We start from the raw sequence: 23,278 nt of genomic DNA, 5'->3' as shown, positions 1-23,278 counted from the left end.
CTCAAACTTTTTGCCTTCACCCCTCTTATTTTTGCTGAATTTGTTTTTATTTCCTTAGGACTGTGTACACTCTGCCACTGCTACCCAGTGCTAAAGTACTTGTTCTCACTCCCTAAAACATGGTATCATTGGCTTACACTTGATTCCCATATTTAACGTGTTTACAAGTCCTTAGTAAAGTGGCACACCTTATACCCATAACCTGCAACTCAAAATAAATGCTCCTAGTGGGCCTGTAGCGCTTACTTACTGTGCCACCCATCTAAGTAGCCCCTGACAAATGTCCCATGCCTCAAATTGCAGCCTGAATCTGGTTTTAAACTTCCAATTCGACTTGTCAATATAACCCCCCCCGGCCAAGACTTAAACTCCCCGTTTATTGCATACAAGTTACTGCTAAGTTAAGGCCTATGAAGCCTATAGGGCAGGGTGCATTGTGAGTAAAAAGTTGGGTATGTACTTTTAAGTGTTATATGTCCTGGTTGTGAAAAACATCTAAATGTGTTTTTCACTACTGTGAGGCCTACCTCTCCCCTAGGCAGACATTGGGTTGCCTTGTTACATTTAGTTTGTGCTAACATTTGATTGGGAACAGGTAGATGTTTCATGTTTGGTGTATAAGAAATTTGTACTTGAATACCCTCTTTAATGGTAAAGTTGAATTTTAAGGTACTGTTAGAAATGGGATCTCTGATTGGCTAGGGCTTGCGCCTAAGCCAGGCAGAGACCACCACTCTAGTCAGGGCAAGGGAGTTACATGCCAAGATAACCCCTGCTCACCCCCTTGGTAGCATGGCACGAGCAGTAAGGCTTATCCCGGAGGCAATGTGTAAAGCGTTTGCGCAACACACTCACACAGCAGCAACACACTAGGCACACCATAAAAAGGAACTCCACACAAGGTTATATATAAAAATAGCCTTTGTACTACCATCAACACAGTAGATCATAATCACACAGATGCACTGTGCCAACTGGCACTGGCAGTATTTACAGGGGATTATTTACACATGACAGGGCCACATGGGCCACTGTCAGAATCATCACTTAGTAGAAATAGTAGATGTAGCACATAGAATAACGGTAGCACAAAATAGTAATTGTAGAACACAACCAGTAACCACCGTTAAAAGGTAGGAACACACTACGCAATACTAATCACCTTAGGCCTAGATCACGCAGGGAAACATAAACTGACTGGTAAAAACCATACTAGGCAAACCAACCTCCTAATCATAAAAACACATTTAGAGGTAAAAAGTAGGATGCATTAATACATTACGCACAAATCATCATAAACATAGTGTGCCCCAGGCGGGGGCACAACACAGGAAAATTGTCCCCCAGGCCAACTGGCCTTCCACCGGGGCTTAAATGCCCTTTGTCCCAAAAGTCAGGGCTGGCTGTGCACACAGCCAAGAGCAATAACGCAAAAGAACAGGCCTAAACATGGCAGCTGCCCACTACTTGCTGGGCGGCTGGGAAATGAAAGGGAGAAGGAGTGCATCTCACTCCTGAGTCCAAAGAACATGTCCCCTCAACATGAAGAACCTAAACAGTGCAGCTGCCCACTACTTGCTGGGCAGCTGTGAGGTAGGGAAAAATGCGGTAAGGGCTCTCAGTGCGCCCTAAGGACAAATTGCGCCCAAGGTTGGAGCCATCTGGCTCTAAAATTAAACAGGGTAGAGCCAGCATGGGCTCTAAATTACATATGTTCCCAGGAGGAGCCACAAGGGTCTCTGTAGAGGATCTAGGCCAAACGATGGAGCCCTTTAGGCTCTGGAAACAATTGGGGCTTCGTTGGAGCCCTCAGGTTCTAGGAACAATGGGGCCAACAACAGTGGTGTGGGCACGAGGGTGGGCACCGACAATGTGTCCCGACCCTACCCACCTAAACAGTAAAGCATGGGCCCCTCTTGGCCCAAGTAAACAATGAGGCAAAGTGTCTGAGCAGCCCTCTGCAAAGTAGGGCTGCTCTGGAGAGAGGCACCGGCAGGGTGCCTTGACTCAACTCCTCCCAGTTGGCTTTACTCACCAGCTCTTCTGGGCAGCTCTCTCCTCTTCGGAGCGGTGGCACGCTGGGCTCTCCCTACTCATGGGAGCCCCTCCTCACCTGCTTCACCCGGTCCTGGAGCGGTAGGCTCCCATCCGCTCCTCTCCACTCACCGGTCTTTTCTGGGCAGCTGCACGCGGGTCTCTCCTCTCCATATGGGAGCCCCGCCAGTCACTGCAGCACTCCTCCCCCTCACTCTGCACCGCGGGGCTCTCCCTAGCTCTCGGGGGCCGCGGTTGCAAACACCGCCTTGGTGCTCACGGTCCGCTTCACGGGCACACGCAGGAGCACGGGGTAGGCTTCCGCCGCTTCCTGCTTCCTGATTAAGCCCCGCCCATGCCTGACAAGAGGTTGCCTGACTTCCGGCTAAGCCCGGGCTGCGGCGGTGATTTCGATGCGGGGCAAAACGAGAGGTAGGCACCCTCGAGGTTGGAAATATCCAGCAGCACAAGGTCCCTGGCAGGGTGAGCACCCTCTAGGGATGTCAGAAAGGCACAAGGTCCCTGGTGGGGTGGGCACCCACTAGGGATATCAGAAAGGCACAAGGTCCCTGGCTCCAATTACATAGCAATCCGATACAAAACATAGTTACTACATATATTCAACAAAACTATTAATACAAAAAAGAATTTGTCTCCCTATTTGGTTATTTACAGGAGGAAAGGAAGGGACCCTTCACCTTCACTTTCTGAGAAACCTCAGGGGTTCCCTACCCTTTTTTTCATCGGATTGACACTACACGCCGTTAAAATAAGAGACTTTTCTATTTAGAAATGGGCACCTTCTTTTTTGTATTAATAGTTTTGTTGAATATATGTAGTAACTGTGTTTTGTATCAAATTTCTATGTAATTGGAGGCTTTGAGATATGGCCACTGGGCATTTCATTAATTCCTGCATTTTCATAAGAAAGGGGAAGGCAAGACTTTAAACAAGAACAGGAAAAAACTACGTCCGATCTCCTATGGAAACTCGAGGATTTTGAGAATAGGCAGCGCAGAAATAACATACGCTTACTGGGTGTTGCAGAGGGAAAGGAGGGGCAAGATGTGAGGGCATATGTAATTGAACTGCTCAGAGGTGCACTACCAGATATAACAGGTTGGGATTTGGAAAAGGAGATACAGCGTGCGCATAGATTCCCGTTTGTACAGAGCAAGGATAAAATGTTGGCAAAACCCAGGGCAATACTTATCCATGTTGGGAATTATTTATTAAGGGAAGAAATTATGGCAAAGGCAAAACCCCAGGCAAAATGTAGATATAAAGATGTTGAATTTTTTGCTAGACCCGATTTTTGTCACACGACAGTTGAAAGGAGATGGAGGATGAGGGAGTTAATAACCCCGTTTCAAAAACTAGGTTGTGAGGCATACTTGATGTTCCCTAGCAGACTGAAGGTAGTCAAGAATGGGCAATTTAAGGTTTTTTATTCAGAGATTAAGGCCCAGGAATACTTGGTCTGGTTGAAGGAAAACAGATCACATGATGATACAATGACACTGATTTCTCACAGAAACCAGAAAACCTAAAGCAAAAGAGTTCAACTTAGACAAAAAAATAAAAAAAATAAAAAGGGGAATTATGAGATTGATATATATTTTTTTTTAGAGTCTCTGACAAATGAAATAAGAATAGTAGAGGGAGGGTAGAGTAGCGGGGGGATAATGAGATGGGGGAAGGATAAAAGAACTAGGGGGAAGTGGTGTGATTTCTGGGGAGGTAATGGGGTAAGGGAGACGAGTGAGAGGGAACGTCACCCTAGAGGGGTCACAGTTGCCACATATAGGTCTTATGGACCTATTTGCCAGTAGGGGGGAGGGACAGTCGGGGGGGCTCACAGGGGGGGGGACTTTGTTGGGGCAGGGGGCACAATATGGAAATAATGTATATAAAAATGCAAACAAAACCAAGGAAAATAAACTATAAGGAAACATGGAGGCTATATCTTGTGAAACAAATATTTGAACTGAAATGGCTGCTGTACGAATAATGACATGGAATATATGTGGATTGAATGAGAGGCAGAAGAGGCATAAGGTATCTCTTTTATTAAAAAATATGAGAGTTGATTTCTTACTTTTACAAGAAACTCACATTATGGCATCTGAAATATACCTATTGGAACAATTGGGGTTTGTAATCCTAGCCTTCTCAAGACAGGGCTCCAGAAATAGGGGGGTGGCAATACTATCAAGGAGACGGGATATTACTACGAGGAAGAAATTAGAGGATGCTTGGGGGAGATGGGTGCTGGTAGAATGTTTGGTTGGAGAAGAGTGGATCACTCTAGGCTCAATTTATGGTTCCACAGGGGATGACCCTGAAATTTTTGAGCAGTTGGATATAGAGTTGGCTACATGGGCGCCCTGTATTATTCTCGGAGGTGACTTTAATATCAATGGTGCTGGGGGGCTAGGATTAACGGTAGGAACACATACAACGTATAAAGGTAGGAAGAAAAGAGTATATAGAGCAATTCGCTCTATGGCTAGGAATAATGCATTAATAGATCTATGGGATAGTCTAAAACCACAAGAGAAGGGATTCACATATTATTCTGCCCCGCATAGGGTAAGTGTGAGATTGGATTACTTCCTCGTAGCAAGTAATTGTTTATCTAAATCACAGATTGAGAGGACGCCACGTTTATTGTCAGACCATAATCCCTTAATTCTAAACTATACTGCTATGTTGAGCTCCAGGGAAGCTACAAGATGGACATTTGAAAGAGCGCTTTTAGAGGATGAAACCTATATTCAACACATGATGCAGTGGATTGAGGAGTACTTGACAATAAATAGAGGTACTGCCCCGGATGGAATTGTATGGGATAGTCTTAAGGCAGGGATAAGGGGTGAGACTATTAGCTACAGTGCGAATACAGTGCGAATAAACGTAAACAGGAACGATTTAGAATTCAAACTGTTAAAACACAATTTCTTTTAGCAGAGGAAGAGTTAAATGAATGTATAATGGCAGGTAACCCGCCAGAGCTTTTACTTACTAAATTAGCAAAGATAAGGATGGAGGCAGAGGAAGACATAGCAACTAGGGCGGCAAAAATATATGTGGCTAACAGAGAGAAGTGCTATGAAGCTAGTGAAAGGGTGGGACGAACTTTGGCAATACGAGCAAGACAAAAAACGGCGTTAGGAGAGATAAGGGCGATTAAAGATAGCTTAGGGAAAGAGGTAATTGACGCACAGGGGATTAAAGAGGTTTTTAGACAGTTTTATATGAAACTATATGAAGAGCAGCAAGGAAAAGACCCAGTGGAAATTGCATTATATTTAGAGAGTATTGAAAAAGTGATGTTAAAGGAGGAAGAACAACAAATACTAGATTCACCCTTAGAGTTTCAGGAGATCGAGGCTGCACTTATGAGTTTACCATCAGGAAAGGCAGCAGGACCTGACCAAATACCCATAGAGTTCTTTAAGGTATTCTGGAAAGTATTAGGTAGGGACATGGTGAAAACCCTACAACAAGCACAGATAGGGGTATCGGTTCCAGGTTCGTGGTCAGGCGTAGAAATTGTGGTCATTTTAAAAAAAGGGAAATCACCTAAGGAACCTGGTTCCTATAGACCTATTACACTTATGAACGCGGACACGAAGGTCTATTCTAAAGCATTGGCAGTAAGGCTAGCTAACGTGATAACACCACTAGTTTCCATTAATCAGCATGGATTTATCCCTGGGCGGGGAACGACTCATCATACTCGGAAACTTATTACTTTATTGGATGCCATGGAAGTCTCAGGGGACCCGATGGCGGTGATGTTTTTAGATGCCGAGAAGGCTTTCGATCGGGTTTCCTGGGACTATCTATGGTGTGTTTTAAAAAGAGTGGGATTTGGGGAGGGATTTGTTAAAGCAATAAAAACACTGTATAGAAACCCGATAGCTGCTGTAAGGGTAAATTCGGGATTGACTGGGGAGATTCAAATTAAGAGGGGAACAAGACTGGGGTGCCCATGTTCCCCACTCCTGTTTGCTATGTATTTGGATCCTCTGATTCGGAGAATAGAAAGAAATGAGGATATAACTCCATTGACCACGCATAGGGGGGAATGTAAAATACTAGCTTACGCCGATGACGTGGCGATTTTAACATCTACTCCCACCGAGGCTATCCGAAAGGTTGAAATAGAGGCAAAACATTTTGGAATGGTTTCAGGATATTCTTTGAATACTAGTAAAACACAAATAATTAAGAACAATAATGCAGTATGCCATGATCACAGGGTTGTGCAAACAGGTGTATACCTTGGTATTACAATTACCTCAGAACTGGATAAAGTGGTGGAATTGAATATAGCTCCTATCATAGCTAAGGTTGGAAGGGACTTAGATAGATTGCATAATCTTCATCTCTCATTAGTTGGTAGAACAAACATTATTAAGATGCTAGTGTTACCAAAGTTTCTATATATATTCAGGACGATCCCATTGATGTTTGACAACCACTGGTTTAAAAAGATAGAAGCCATTATTAATAGGTTCATATGGTCCAAAGGAAAGACCAGAAGGGCACTACGGTTTATGGCACTACCAAGACAACGTGGAGGATGGGCACTACCAGACTTGAAATTATATTATTGGGCCGCTGCCCTGCAAGGTATGGTAGGGCTAATAGGTGGTGCAGAAATGGAGGGGGATGGTGAGCTAGGAACTCTGGCAATATATGGCCTCTTGTTGGGAGAAGATGTTAATAATGTACTCCTTAGACATTCCGATTCAGCATACTATAAGAGAACCCGTTTCAAGACACTTATGACTGCATACAATATTTGGAAAGCCTTCAGTAAGAGATACGGATTAGGTAAAAATAACAGATACACAAGAATGAAGAATAATTCAAATTTTCCTAATGATATTTTTTCTGATTTAGTATTCAAGGTTTGGGTACAAAAGGGAATTATTAAAATTGGAGACATGATGGGACCTGATGGTATTATGCAATTCTCAGAGATTAGAGCAAAATATGGGATAGAAACAAGGCACTTTTTTAAGTACCTTCAAATAAGAAGCTTTTTGTTAAATAAAAGAGGTGGAACAGCCGGTTTTGAGAGAAATAAGATTCTTGAGCTGGTACAGGAAGGAACTGATTGTAGTATTAAAAGGTTCTACTATGAATTAATAGAATCAAAACAAGAGGATTTGGAGAAATGGGGGGAAAGCTGGGCAACTAAATTAGATGCTGAAATAGACTGCTTTAAGATGTCATTAGAGTTGGGGCAGACTGTCCTGTGTTCTGCAGCATTGCAAGCACAACATTATAAGACACTGTTTCGGCTGTATTACACTCCGGCAAAAATTGCGCAATGGGGAGCTACAACTGGTATTAATTGTGCAAGATGTGGAAGCCTACAAGCTGATATTGTACATGTTTTTGCAACATGCCCATCATTATGTACAATTTTGAACGAAGTAGAGACTTATATGCAAAAAGCATTGAGAATAAGTGTTAATTTAACCCCCACCTTAATTTTGTTGGGTGTAAATTCAGATGGTACACAGGGGGAAGAATGTTATTTTATTTTTGTGGCTATGGCAGTATTAAGGTTATGTATTGCATCAGCCTGGCTGGACCCAATCCCACCGACATATCAACAATGGCTGGCGAGGATTTTAAATATATATAATTTGGAAAAGGCAATTTACGCTAGAAGGGGGAAGAAGGGGAGGATACTGGGATTGAAAATATGGGAACCGATAACTAGATGGAAAGATGATACTTAGGATAATCGATTTAGGATAATTGAATTGAATTGAATAATTGAATTGTATATAGAGAAGTATTGTTGAACAATGTTATTAATTAAGGAGATAAGACCTATTAGCTATGAAGTATTTATGTCAAAACTTTTTTTCACTCCTAATGGTTACCCGGTCCTTGTGTATATAATTTTTTTTTTTGATTTATGAATCTATTCTTCCCTTGTGTATGTATAAAGTAAAATGTATTTTATGTTACTCTGTGCTCCTTGCCCTCGGTTTAGGGGGTAAAATTGAAAAAATTCAATAAAAATATTTAAAAAAAAAAAAAAGAAAGGGGAAGGCATCTTAAGGCACTAGTCCGCTAATATGTACGTGCAAGGGTTTTTCAACAAGAGGCACTAGTCCGTGAATATATTGGGCTACAGTGCACAACTGGTGTAGTTCACCCCGTGGCACCCAAGCTTGCGAGCAAGGTCTCCTTCGCATGGCGCCAAGATAGGATGTTCGATCTTTTATATGAGACAGGAAATGGGAAGAACAATGCACTTTGCAGAATGATGTCCATATTATATATCTAGGACAGCACCTTGCCTCGTTTACACATTTGCCATATGACAGGATCAATGAGTTATGAGCTTTTCATGTGTATATACAACAGAGCAACAAATTTGTACTTTACATTTAATTTGCTCGGATTGAACTTTATCCATTCCAAGATGGCGACCATTGCTTATGTCAGATGCAGGCAGAAACAGAGTGCCTCATTTATGTTTATTGTTTATTTAAGCACGTTCTTTGTTTACTGTGATTATCGTCTGATCAAGACACCGCTGAGTGTCGAAACGCGTAATGGTATTAAGGAATAAACCTGGTGATTTGAAATCTCTCATCTGAGTTCGCATTTTCACTTTTTTTTAACTTTGCATACTACGTACCGGCTTGGGGCTCCTGCCGGTGATGCGCCACCTGACTACGGGATTGACCCCGGAAGGACCCTCACTGAGCATATATATATTTTTTGTCTATATTTTCAGACATATGTAATGAATAGACCCTCTATCCATGAATACGTAGTCCATCAGTGGGCGTAGTGAGTATCTTACATATGTAATGAGACTCATGAAACATATTCCAACATGGCGCTCATGGTGTTGCTTGAGGGGTTAGTCCTATGTCTGTGTCCATGATTTGGTGAAACTTTATCAACATGCTGATTGTTTTGTGTAACTGACACACTGACGAAGGCAGCACGCCGAAACGCGTCTGTGCAGTTTCCCTGATTAAATCTTGTGGTTACAACAATCCTCCTTGAGTGCTGTGCCTTTTCTGTAAAGGGAAGAAAGGTTGAAGCGTAATATATATATATATATATATATATATATATATATATATATATATATATATATATACATGCAACAGTGGCATTGGGGAAATATTTTACAGTTGCAAGTCCAGGGCTGTAACTTTATTGATTCTACTACAATGTATTGGGGGCGAAAGACCAAATTATGTGGTAAAAATGCAAATTATATGGTACATTCACTGTCAATATTATTTTTTATTCATTCGAAATAGAATTGACCTTTTGGTGAAATCTTCAAATTATGTTTCAAATTTTATGGCACATGAAGTAAATCCATAATTATGCAGTAAACGCTGCAGACATAATGCAGTAAAGGCTGCAGCTACCACATCACGTCACTGACTCCCGCCATTGTCAGTTGTTTTGCTAAAAATGTATTTAAAAAAACTAAACAATGCGTAAACATTCGTTCCCATTGATAGCTGCACTTTGAAGAAAACCGTATCTTCAAACTAACTGCCCGAAAATAAACATATCATATAAAAAATACATAACTTGTGCTATGTGTAATGATGACATGTACAAACCACTCGGCCTTCAGCCTCACAGGGTATTATATTACTAGAAACCATTGGTAGAAAAAGTGAACCATATCACACAGTTACCCGTTGTGTGTTTTAAAGATATGCCTTCATGGAATTTAGATGTGAATGATGTGGAGGTAAGAATAGTACATGTATACTCTCCACCTTATTATTATGATACGTGGTAGTCGATGTTCTGCTTTAATATTTTTTGTAGGACGATATTTTTATTCTTGATATTCTTACATACAGCCCTGAGGAGGGGCCGTGAATCACAACAGGGGAGCCTCCAATGGGCTCTGGTGCCCCTACGCGCCGTCATATTTAATCCTCTGGAGGATTGGAACATCTGGTTTATGACTAGATGCGTTTTCATTTGTAGAATGTATAAACCGAGTTATTTAACCAGGGCACAGGTCGATGAATCTGAACAGTGCTGTCAAAATATCATGACATGGACCCGTTCTTTTTCCTCTGTAACGGTATTGTAAAATGGAATCTGTGAGGCATTAAGCAGTGGTTTCACAAAAAACGATGATTTATTGCGAGAACATGGCATTTTAGCTTAAGAACTCCAGTAATAAAATGTATGAAGGCATGTTCATAGGCATATTTGCTCCCAATAACATTTTATTGGAATAAAGTATATTTTATTGGCATTGTCTATGCAGAGAGGTAGGTATACAGCTGTAAATGTAATGATGCCCACTTCCATGTCGATACAGTCTTAACATGTATATACACAGACGTGCACAAACATTACTAAACGCATTAAAGGGTGTTGCCAGGCATGTAATGACACGGGTCTTCATATAACGCAGTCGTGTACATAAACCCTTAATACATGCCGAAGGCAGCTTTTTTCCTCTAATGCATTCTTGTGTGTCTGATATTCAACTGATTAAGCAGTATATACCCTGCTGGATGTTAAAGTGCGTTAGTCTAAATTGCAGTGGAGAAGGGGCTGGATAGTCTGGGATAAACGTTGTTGTGAGGCGACGAGATTTGACAAATGTCAGGGCAAGCAGTGCAGCGCCATCTGCCACTCTCCGGTAATCCCGCGCCGGGGCTCTGCTGGCGTTCTTAACCAAATACAAGACCTGCATTTAAACCGGTATTGTGCGTCGGCCATTGAAACCGCCTCGCCCTGGTGTTTAATATCAATATGACATGATGGATCATTTTTAATTAGTGGTTGCTCAGGGTTAGGATTTTATGTGTGCACGGGAGGGGGTGGTTGGCGCGTGGGGAGTCATTGAAACACCGAAGTGGGAAAGCAATGCACTTCTGCACGCTGACCCGCACGTGCTTGCATGTTAGAACATCAGATGTTTTACTATTGAGAGGACTGGCAAGGAGCTGATGCAATTAAATGTCGACTACACGCGAAAAGGTGGTTCCAATTAAAGAATTAATATTTTAGCCAATGGGCCCCGGCAGCAGTCTGTTAGCCTGGGAGCTGTCCAGCGCTGGTGGTGCTGAATCTCGGCTTTGTTCTGCGAGAGTGAAGGTTTGACTCTTTACTACAGTATAGCTGTATTTCTCGGTACTATGTGGCCTTCGTGTTTAATAAAACACTATTTATTTATTTATTTATTTATTTATTTATGACATTTATTGAGCGCGAACGAATACCCGTAGGCGTCTCGGCGCTAGACTGTACAGCTATCTTTCCCCAAGATGTTAATAACTTCGGAGGATCATTGGGCAGTGTCACTGGTTTGAAGCGATGTGTTTGCCATTTGCTTGGTGTGTGTTACATTGAGATCAATAATACGTAGAAGGCACTGTGTGGCCTCTCTGAGCGGTTCATGCAGTGGAACCGACAGCAGTGGACCATTGTCAAGGGCCAGGTCCAGCCATCTTGGAAATGGCACATATAGAGTAGAGATTTTTTCACAGCCCTCAGCTGTAAACACAAGCTGCGCTGTGCTTCTTGGCACACAGTGGTCACCGTGACGTGTTTATATTCGGAGGCTGAGGTTTGGAGGTGACAGAAATTGACCCAGTCGGGCTGCCATTCTGTACTGCTCGGTACAGAGGAGGGCCCTGGGCTCGCATGAAAGCCTCATTTGGTGCCAGTGGACTGGGCAAAATGGTAAGTGCAACGACATGGATATGGGGCAGTCTTTACATAGTATGGGAAGTTTCTTAGTAGTTATTCCCACAGTGGCACTCCTTGGCGCCCCGGACAGTAGATGGCATTCACGCTGCGGCTCTCGCACCCATTGGTGGGGTCTGTATAGTGAAGGAAGGTGGTGCTGCTCTATAAAAGTACGTGGAACACTCTGGCATATTTAGCTGCTCGAAGAAGCCTTCTGCAGTTGTGGCTGCCATCGATATATAGCGCTTTTTTGGCTAGCTGCCATGTAGGAGCTGCTTCGGTGTGGTGCCAGATGTTTTAACAACCATTTCGAGGGGCGGTGTGGCCAGACCTGGTGTTGCAGTGACTAATTGGTATGCATGAGGAACATCCAGCTGGTCGAAGTAACATGCTATCCCCAGTCCATGGCAAATTACAGAGTCAAGGGGCGCCGCGCTGTGTGCCTCCGCGTGGTGCCAGCAGCTCGACAGCGGACACGCTGTGGGGGCGCTTAAGTAAGTAGCCCGGGCACCCCGACGCATTTCAAGCTTCGGAGGAGGCCGCGACTAACACACGAGAGGCCTTTACTGCCACATCCAATCGTCAGAGTAGGCATAGGGCGTCCGCCTTGAGATCTGGGAGTGCTCTGTGCGAAGGCCGTGCTCCCACACCCAGGGCAGGCACATGCACTATCATGGAAAGGGCGTGCTGTGTCACTCAGAACAAGCAGAAGAGGCCTTGTCATGAAAAAGGCCGCTCGATAGGACTCAGCGCAGGCAGGGACGCGTCTATCGAGTGGGACGTGGTGTGATGCTGTAAAACAACAGCTTGGAATGCTACCCAGAGCCATTGCCAGGGGCTAGACTGTGTGCACGCATCGTCCAGACACATTTTGTTTGACTGATGATACTGAAAATACCGTGTTGTGGCACACAGAGTATAGCATGCTGTGCTGGCAGGTAACGTATGACGAGACGGCTGCAGTATAGCATGCAGTGCTGGGGAAGGCGATATACTGTGAAGAGCTCAGTGTAGCATGCGGTACTGGCAGGCGACCTTTGATGTGGAGGCCGCAGTACGGCATGCAGCACTAGCAGGTGACGTATGATGTGGAGAATATCACGCACTACTGGTTGAGGAAGCATGAAATGAAGACTACATTATAGCACGCACTACAAATAGAGAAGGAAAGATGTGAAGGCCACAGTACAGCATGCAGCACTGGTAGGTGACGTATGATGTGAAGGGCACAGTACAGCATGCAGTACTGGTAGGTAACGTATGATGTGAAGGCCACAGTACAGCATGCAGTACTGGTAGGTGACGTATGATGTGAAGGCCACAGTACAGCATGCAGTACTGGTAGGTGACGTATGATGTGAAGGCCACAGTACAGCATGCAGTACTGGTAGGTAACGTATGATGTGAAGGCCACAGTACAGCATGCAGTACTGGTAGGTAACGTATGATGTGAAGGCCACAGTACAGCATGCAGCACTGGTGGGTAACGTATGATGTGAAGGCCACAGTACAGCATGCAGTACTGGTGGGTAACGTATGATGTGAAGGCCACAGTACAGCATGCAGCACTGGTAGGTGACGTATGATGTGAAGGCCACAGTACAGCATGCAGTACTGGTAGGTGCCTTATGATGTGGAGGCCGCAGAATAGCATGCAGTACTGGTAGGTAACGTATGATGTGAAGGCCACAGTACAGCATGCAGCACTGGTAGGTAACGTATGATGTGAAGGCCACAGTACAGCATGCAGTACTTGTAGGTAACGTATGATGTGAAGGCCACAGTACAGCATGCAGTACTGGTAGGTGACGTCTGCTGTGGAGGCCGCAGAATAGCATGCAGTACTGGTAGGTGACGTATGATGTGAAGGGTACAGTATAGTAGGCAGTACTGGTAGGTGACGTCTGCTGTGGAGGCCGCAGAATAGCAGCCATTACAGGTACAGAAGGTATGATGTTTCATTATGTTTCATTAAGTCAGAACTGAAGCATTTTCAATGTTATATGCAACAAAGCGGTAGTTGTTGCTTATTTATCTTATGCAACTAACAACCATTGACAACGCCAATAGTCCTGGCTTGTTGTAGGTGTAATGTCACTTGGTGTATTATATAGAAGCAGCAAAATACCAGTCGGGCGGCGACGGCGTACTATGCTAAGCACAGATGTTTAGCCTGGATGTTTTTAAGCCACGCTCTTACTTGCATTAGCCACGCTCCTTTGAGAGACCCTCCAGGTTTTCATCCCATTTCAAGCCCTGGTTAAGGCCACAGTATAACATGCAGTACTGGGGGAGGAGGTACGACGCACAAGTTACAGTATTGCATGCAGTACTGACAGAACAAGTGTGACGAGGAAGACACGAGTTGGCACTAAGTGACGGTATAGTAGGTGTAATATAAAGGTGTAAAAGCCTTTCTGTAGTACTGAGTAAAGGCAGGCTACGTATCATGTAGACACCATGTTGCATCACTCAATGGAGCCAAAACACGTGAATGAAATACGTGCTGCATCCCCAGTACCGGAAGCGAATGCGTGGTGTAAAAGCCAAGCTGCAGGATCCGTGTCAACTAAGTAAACACTGTGAAGGCCGCATTGTAGCACTCAGGTAAGGGGGAGCATGTTACACGCCACGTTGCACTGCTCACAGGTAGAGGGAGTTAATAAATACTCACACTATTACCTAGTACAGTTAGAAGAGGTATAGAATAAATGTCACGCTCCAGCACTGCGTAAAGAACGCGAAGTGTAAGGATGCTGCTGGGGTACTCAACAGCTCTCGGTACAGGCAGACGAGTCATTTACGGGGGGGGGGGGGGTGGCGGATAGAAGAGGTATCACGCAAAGGGCCTGATGATTTTACTGGGAACAGGCTGGGGGCAGAGAAGGTACGGATAGAAGAGGTGTCATGTAAAGACCGTGCTGCAGCACGCGGCACAGGGCATCCAGAGAGTTGACACCTTGGCTCACCTTGAGAACAACTTTCATAAAGATCTTATGAGCCTACCCCACAGTACCCCCACTATCCCCCTTTTGCTAGACGCAGGCACTCGACCAATATGTGAGCAAGCCAAATTACGCCCCCTTCTACTATGGTCCAGAATCTGGAATGTCCCTGAACTCAGCAGCTATGCAGAAGCCTTAAATGAAATTTTGTCCCTTCCGGGTTGCCATAAGGTCATCTGGCTTAGGGAGGTTAAGAGGCTGCTTTACAAACTGGGCTTAGGAGATGCTTGGGTCAACAAATCAGCACCCTCAAAACAATTATTAAAGAAGGTTTATTGGTCATGGGTGGACAACGAGAGAGTATGTAACACAAATCATTGCAAATCTGTCGCCCAATTTTTGTTAGCTAAGGAGATCCCTTACAGGGAACCCTATCTGGATTTTATCCATAGCTCAGGCGACAGATCATTGTACTTTAAATTTAGGGTGGGGGTGCTTCCTTTATGCCAGTTTACTTCCACCTGGAAACCGCCCTTACAAACTGTACCCTACTGCCCTTTTTGTGATCTAAGGGTAGAGTCTGTTGCCCACTTGCTGTTTGAGTGCAGCGTTTACGCAGCGCCTAGACGGAGGTGGTTGAAGCCTCTTTGTAGGAGTTTGGGAACCCGTTCACATCTGGAAGCCTTACGCATATTGCGTACAGATGCAAGACCCTTCTTTGCCTCTTGTATGGCAAATTTTTTAGACTGGGCTTGGCGTATAAGAACTGCGAAAAAATTGCTGATCCAGTAATGTGTTCCCCTACTATCTTGTTATTCTTAAAGATGTTTCTCTTTTAATTCTTAATGATGATTATGTAGGATATTTTGCACTGTGTGTGATAAATTGTTTTTACTGATGTAATGTGTTGCTTTTATGATATGTTTTTTATATCGCATAAAGCTTACTTACTCTACTCACACTATTACCTAGTACAGTTAGAAGAGGTATAGAATAAATGTCACGCTCCAGCACTGCGTAAAGAACGCGAAGTGTAAGGATGCTGCTGGGGTACTCAACAGCTCTCGGTACAGGCAGACGAGTCATTTACGGGGGGGGGGGGGGTGGCGGATAGAAGAGGTATCACGCAAAGGGCCTGATGATTTTACTGGGAACAGGCCGGGGGCAGAGAAGGTACGGATAGAAGAGGTGTCATGTAAAGACCGTGCTGCAGCACGCGGCACAGGCAGAGGAGTCATGTACAGGGTAGGTACAGATAGAGGATGTGCCTTGTTTAGGCCATGATGCAGCACTCGGTACAGGCGGTGGAGTCATTTTCGGGGAAGGTACGGAAGAAGAGTTATGGGATGGCCATGCTGCAACACTGGGTATAAGGAGAGCATATGTAGCAAAGTCTCGGTACAGGGAGAAGAGGTGAACGCTGGGACCAGGTGAAGGCTTTTCTGTACGTTACAGGTACATACGGGGTGCTGGGCCTTAGAAGTAGTGCTGAGGCTGCACCGCAGTGCTCGGTGCAGGTAAAGAGTAGAGGTGGAGAAGGCACCAGTGCGGCGCGAGGGCGGGCCGCACGACTCCGTAAATGGCCACGCGCTATCGATCAGCCGAGCGCCTGTTAAGAGACTGCATCTCGCGCGCGCAGAGCAAGCAGGGAAGAGCCCCCGCGGGACCGCAGCCCGAGCCTTATTAGAGTTCACAGCAGACACTTTGATGCTGAGGGAGCGCCGAAGTGCGCCTTCTTCGCGCTCGGTTTGAAATGTTCCAGCGAACCTCCCCACCGCCCACTGTTGCTGCTACAACATAATTATTCTAGCATGGCTGACATGATGAATTAACAAGTAGGCAGTGCTTTTGAAGTAGACGAGCGAACGTGTTTTCCTCAGAATAAATTGATCTAATCCTTGGCGCTTGACACAAGGTACGTCTATTCATTAATTGGTTACGCAGGGGTGTCAGTTTAAATTACCAGACTGTTTACAACGGGATCTATAGATCCGGCGACCACAAAACTACTACCCGCAAGCAACACTGTCCCACCACAAATTACAAGACTCTGTGCTCACACGAGAGGAATCACCTATTTTTGCGACCCACCCAAGTCCACAAACATTCAACGTTTATGTAAAGTGAGTTTCAAATATGTACCTGCATATGTCAGAAATGATAGGTTCTGTACATGTACTATTAAAATCGTACAATAAAGTTAAAATTAGAACTACGTTTGTTAAATCAGTGTTTTGATAGTTATTGCGCCCGCTCCCCGTTTAATTCCATAGTCCCGCTTTTGCATTCGGTAAATACACATTTCTGGCGGGATTTGTATAACTTGTGCAAAAAATAACGTTACATGGCATGTTTCTGCCTACGAAATACACATGTAAATGTTTGCTTCATACCTGATATGCAAAAGAAGAAATGGGCTTGAAGAATAAAAAACACATCCCAAACAATTTCCATCCTTTGATTTTCATACCAAGTGCATCACTCGACGAGAATGCCAATGCCACAGTTTGAGACGTTCCAGAAATCTCCCCCGTTCACTTGCTGGAGGTTTCCTCCAAACGGATTGAGTCTTGCCAAGTTTCCTTTAGACACGCGACACGCATTTCCTTTTTTGCAAAAGAGGAACATAAACGAGTGGGATCGCCATCCAAATAGAGACAGAAAGCCAAGGCGCACTCCAGTCGCGCGCAGACCACTCACTTATCCACCAGATTATTCCACTACAGGGCACTGGGAGCTTCATAGACTCGAAACAACAACCGTCGCAGCTGGGCGTTCAGGCACAGCCATGCTTGGTTATCCTGGACTACAGTAAGCAAAATCGCAATAAAATCAGCAGAGATGTATTTCGAGGTGAATTGGAAACGCACAGTCGCCCGGCAAGCTTCCGATCCCTTTGCCTTCTGCTGATGTAATTCCTCCCAGACTCAGCCAGAGTATTTCCATGTCATGCCATCGAGGGGCGCTCGCTGCTTGCTTATCGTGCCCCTTTTAACGATAGAGAGAAGTAATTCAGTTGATTCCCAGTTCATCGCTTCTCCTCCACGGGTTCCACAAATGCACTCTACTTACAAGTTTTGAGGCGGTGGTTAAGGAATTCACTGACATTAAACAACCGGCATATTTTTTTTTTTTACTGGTGAGGCTGATTAACTGTCACAATACGCTGCGGATCATTAAAGGAACGCATTTGTGTTTTTTTGTCAGTGCATAGTAAACAAAAAAAGCCTTTTCCTGGACACTCCCACCACCACGGCATCGGGGCTCAGCCTTTAGAAGAACCAACTTCGCCTAAGGGTGCACCCGTGCACTGTACACAAGCTGGAGAGCCCGGTCGTCAACTTCCTTTTGCGCATGCACGCATTTGTATTGCTTTTGCAAGTCTTCCGCCCAGTGAAGCTCGTCGGGAGATCAAAGGTTGCACCCGCAGCCCAACACCACAGCCGCGGCCGGGGTTCGGTGCCTGCTCTGCGCGCCGGATGCAGTTTTAAGTACCGACAGATGGAGGACAGAGGGCGCTACAGGTCAGCACCTGCTCGCAGTATCTTTTCTAGCGCATCAAGGACAGCACGTAGAGCATGTCCATTATACATCACACGAAACTGATTGAAATTGCAAGTCTGGCTTTCACGCACCCCCACACAGCCTGACAGCGGGAAACAGGATAGCAGGATGGATGGAACACATTTGTTTTCCATGAGAGTCACTGAGGGCAGCCGAGGGATGGGACCGCTACAGTTACACTGATAAAGAAATGTTCACACTCAATCATACCGACTCTGGGGGAGGGTTGTGCGTGTACCCTCCCCCCACTCCCTTCCGACTCACGGGCGGGCCTGCTGAAAAATGATTAAAGAGGGAGAACGTTAAAAGTTCTTTAGAAAACAAACCAATGTGAATGTGTTGGACGTCAGCAATTTCCTATGCTCTGTGCTGTCTCTACGCACGCACTCACGCTCATTGATGCGTCATCCTCCTTGGTCGACTCGTAACTTTATCATCCTGCAATTTAACCGTTTTTATGTAAAGTGTCTGACTGTAGCTTGTTGTTTGTATGTGACTCGCTGCTTCATTTGTAAAGCTCTCTAACGCTTTCGTGCAGCGCAGGCGCTTTATAAAATTGCACCAATAATAGACATGTACAATAATGCACGCCATTCCTATCGCCACGGGAGAAAGCTGCTACTCATCCCTAACTTGCTCTTTGATCCCCTGCCGGCCCTTGCCACTCCTCGGCTCGTTTTATTAGAGGGTACACATGGTGACCTCAGGCTAGCACCTGGAGAACTACCACAGAGCTATTGTAGACACAGGAGACCGGCCTGCTAACAAGGATGGTCAAGTGAATAGGGCGAAAAATAAGTTCACTTTCGGAAGCCTCCACTCCCTCCCTCTCGACCAGCCATTCAGCTGCAAATCGAAGATTGTTCTTGGCTGGGTGGTGGAGGGGTGTGGGGGGGAAGGGGTGGGGAGTCGGGGCAAGGGGTGGGGTGTACAGGGGCAATCCCTAACATCCTCAAGGATCAAAGAGTGATTGATAAAGTAAAAAGTAAAGTCCACATTTGTAAAGCGCACAATCACCCGTAAGGGTCTCTAGGCGCTGGGGGCCGTCGGGAAGATTAAGCAAGCTATTGCCCAGAGTCACATGGTGCTGGGCTAACCTGCCGCCGGAGCCGGGGATCTGATAGCATCTTCGCTGCTGTAGCTCAGTCTGACTTTCATTATTACTAACTTTGGAGGTAGAGGACTCCATTTTGGAAGCTGACGAGATGTACATGCTTTTATGCCTTGGTGTTTTTCCATCTGGTGCTTTTTGGCAATATTTTTCAGATTGAAGTTATCAGTAACCTAATTTAATACTGCACCAGCCCATGACGCTGCTGAAAAAAAGCCCAACAAAAAGTAGGAATTACCTCTATGCCCAACCCATGACATAGTGCACGCAAGAATGATGGATTTAACCCAGATCTCTTGACTGGGGGTGAATGTTTTGAGTTGTTCTGCATTCCATCAATCAATTTTGTGTCTTTTGATAGTGCACACATCTGACAGTGCATGTTTTTGTGTATCTATATGTGGCTGCCTGCCAGTGTAGCTGTGCGTACACATGTCATCCTGTGTACGTGTGAGTGTTACACATTCATGTTTCAGCATGCTCTTGTGGGAAGAATACCTGGATATATGATGAAAGTACCTTGCATTTGATGCAAATAGAACTATTACAAATACAAGTGCTACGGGTTTTACTGCTATCGCAGTTACTACTAATACTGATAATGGTAATTATTAACATATTTTGGTTTATTATGTATGTGAGAAAGTGGATTACTAATTGGCATGGATGGTAATCCACCACAAGTAATAATGTCACATTTCTTGTTAAGTCCAGTAAAAAAAATCATAAATGTAATCCTGAGCTCAATTCCTGGTAGTTAGGGTCCAAAGCAGACAGGCGTAACTTAAGAAAATGTGCAAAGTATTTAGAAGCACCAAACGAGTTAAAAAGTTGAAAGCACAACACAATTTAAACCCCTCTCAATTTATAAGCATAGAGAATACTTTAATGAACAAAATGACACCAAAACAACAAAAATCGAATAAGGGGAACCATAGATATGAATTTATAAAGTCTTAAATAAAAGTAACGCCAAACAGCTCAAAGTCTCAACCGTGGGTCATGGGTTGCGCTAGACTGCCTCAAGGTTAAGGTTTAAGGCCGACCTTAACGAAGCATGGGTAGGATACAAGGACCTACTTGGTCCCAATCAAAGATTTACCTTAAAACATAGAAAACATCTGGGAAGGTAGAATCTTTAGCGGTGCAAGGCAGCAGGCTGGATCTTAAGGCAGGCTAGTCGAAGATAGGTTGATGACATACGAGGTCTCGGTGAAGCCGTCGATGAAGGCAGGAAAATCTCATAGTGATAAAAGTACAGAGATAACTCCCAGGAAGCCGTCCATTGCGATGTAATGCTGCTTGGCGTTGGCGCAGTGAAGATTTTCACCCTTAGCGGAGCAAGGCTGCAGGCAGTAGCTGAACAGGGTTCAACATCTCTGGATGCTGGTCAGATCTGAGCTCACTTAATCAGATTTGTTGCAGTGACGATGAATGTAGCTGGAGCTGAAATGAAGTCAAACCTACCAGTGATGCACCCTCTGCTGATTGACTGGCAGGTTGGACCAATCCAATGAATTTTTTCTAGACAAAAAGTCTTGAAAAAGTTTCTATGTTCTAGGTTTTTGGGTTAGGCAGGAGTACACTCTGACACCAGCTAAAGGTTCCAGGGCCTACGAACAGCAGTTGGTAGTCAGGACTCACTGCAACAGAAGCCACCAGCAGGGTCCAGGGCAGGTCCAGTTTTATCTTGTCAGCTGGGCTCTTCCAGGAAAATGGGCTTCTTGCAGCTTCTGTGTCCCTATACATTAACAGAAAGTCAGCCAACGGAACCTTGAAGACTATTTCTTGTCCTGGGTACACGTGGGAGCAGGTCTAGTATTTAGGGTTCTCCTCAGAAGTCTCTGCAGTAAGTACAGCCCTTCCTCTGTCTTCCACAGGTCCAGTTGTGTTCTCAAAAGCGTGTGCCAGGGTGCTACATTTATGCCTGGCACTAGTCTGTGCACTGGAGTGACTCCCGGACCCTCACTAACCAATAGGGAAAAAGTTTCCAGGGATAACCCCACCTACCTTTGCAGCAGTCCCTGTGGGCCCTCTGCAAGCAATTCAAGAATGCCCCTTGCTACCTAAATCCAACATGGCTGAACCTTCCTTCCCCTGTGCAGAGCTCCTGTGCCCACACTAGAGGAGTGGCCAGGGAAATGAGCTAGCCCTCCACTGTGGTCACTCAGAAACGGTTCAGGGAACAGTCCCTCCTACTGGGTTTGAATCATGGATGCCTAGGAAGACACAAAAAAGGCAGGTCTGGGTGTGACTTGCATCTGCCAGCGACAGGGGAGGCATAGGTAATTAAGTTTCTGGGCATACTGTCAGAGGAACATCACACCTCCCCATGCCGAGCTCTGGGATCCAGTTCACACTTGTCAAGGAGCTATTCAGCTCCTGTTTGACAGGTGGAGGCTCATGCAAATGGGCTTTTAGAGACTTTTTATAGGTTAAAGGTGGCTATTTAAAAATACCTAATGTAAAAACTTTTTTACAAACCTGACTTTACCAATGAATTGGATTTGTACACATATTTTTAAAAGTTCAGTAATTAACGTTTTATCTGGTTCCTAGGTGGAGATAACTTTATTAGTTTTAATAATATATGGCAATGCCTTCCTATGGAACAGCCAACCATGCTACAATAATCATAGCTTTTAGTGCACTGTCACTGTAAAGACACGTTAAACATCAACTTTTTACATTTCCTAATTTTAAATATCATACAGCCTGCCTAATGTGCATTTAAGGCCTACATAAGGATGACTTATTAACATTTGAAAGGAGGGTTTAGGCCAGTCAGTAGGAGTTATTTTGACAGGTTACATTTGTAGCTTAAACCTGCACAACCAGGATACTGGTGGTAGGCCTGTAGTCATATTTTGCAGTGTCACTTTAGTGATAGCATAATGTGTGCTGCAGTCCACTAGTGACCTTTCACTTACACATTGCACATACACTTTGTTCCTCATAGATGTGACTTATTGATAAGTTAAATATGCTATTAAGAGTATAGCCAATGTCAACAATTTTTAGGGGTTAGAGCACATGAACTGGAGCCTTATTAGCAGAGACCCCCTGCAAAGAGTCATAAACGTAGTAGCATCAGTCCCAAAAATGTGATTGATCATGCAAAAAGAGGCATTTTCTTACAATTTAGCACGTAACATTGCAATTATTTCTGTACTGTAGTGTCAGAAATACCATCCGTGAATATTATTCAACTTAATTGAATACTGAATTTTCTTCAGCCTAAAGAAGATGAAGATCTGAGTCAGTCCTGCCAAAAGCCTATGCTTAGACAATATTATGGCGGTATTTAGAAATTAACATAACCATGGGCAAATAAATGGGCAATTAGAAACTATCATGATGCATTATTGGGGTCACTGTACAAAATGACCTTGCAATGTGTGCTAAATTTGAGAAATGTTGTGCACAGGCATATAAACCAGAACACATGCATGTGATTTTGCCTGGCATTGAAGCCAAAGGCACCGTTGGTACTCCGTTGTTTGTACCTGGCATTTCTTAATGGTATCTGGACATCTAAAAGACTAATTGGGCATGTGAGAGAAAGCATATGGGCAAGTAATATGGTAGTGCTCTATGGACATATCTGTTTTTAAAAAGTTTGACACGTACTTCCATTGACTGTCACCTACATTTAGAGGAATGTAAAACATTTTTTATCACAGATATCCAGAAGTACTCACATGTGTATATGTTAATATACACGGAACTACAGTAGGTGCACATTTCCATATGCATAAAATACATGATTTAGCATAGTTATACTGAGATACTGTTTTTTTAAGTGGTAAAGCTTCTTCCAAGTAGACAAACACTTTCCCTTACATCTCGCATCAGTGTTGGGAGAGTTTTCTTCCCTTTACTACATTCA

General features: G+C 44.3%; 1 protein-coding gene across 1 annotated transcript in view; it reads right to left on the bottom strand.

The window, feature by feature from the left end:
• Positions 1-18,105, bottom strand: part of CA10 (carbonic anhydrase 10 (inactive)) — a 964,183-nt gene extending 946,078 nt beyond the window's left edge. Inside the window, exon 1 of the mRNA XM_078650807.1 lies at positions 17,108-18,105. Within this exon, the coding sequence (XP_078506933.1) occupies positions 17,108-17,168 (61 nt within the window). The 5' untranslated portion in view covers positions 17,169-18,105. The remainder of the gene's footprint in view (positions 1-17,107) is intronic.
• Between the last annotated feature and the right edge of the window lie 5,173 nt (positions 18,106-23,278).

The sequence above is a fragment of the Lissotriton helveticus genome, chromosome 7 (genome assembly GCF_964261635.1).
Source record: "Lissotriton helveticus chromosome 7, aLisHel1.1, whole genome shotgun sequence".
NCBI classification, from domain to species: domain Eukaryota; kingdom Metazoa; phylum Chordata; class Amphibia; order Caudata; family Salamandridae; genus Lissotriton; species Lissotriton helveticus.
The sequence above is the reverse complement of the archived record's forward strand: the minus strand, read 5'-3'. Positions and strand labels throughout refer to the sequence as shown.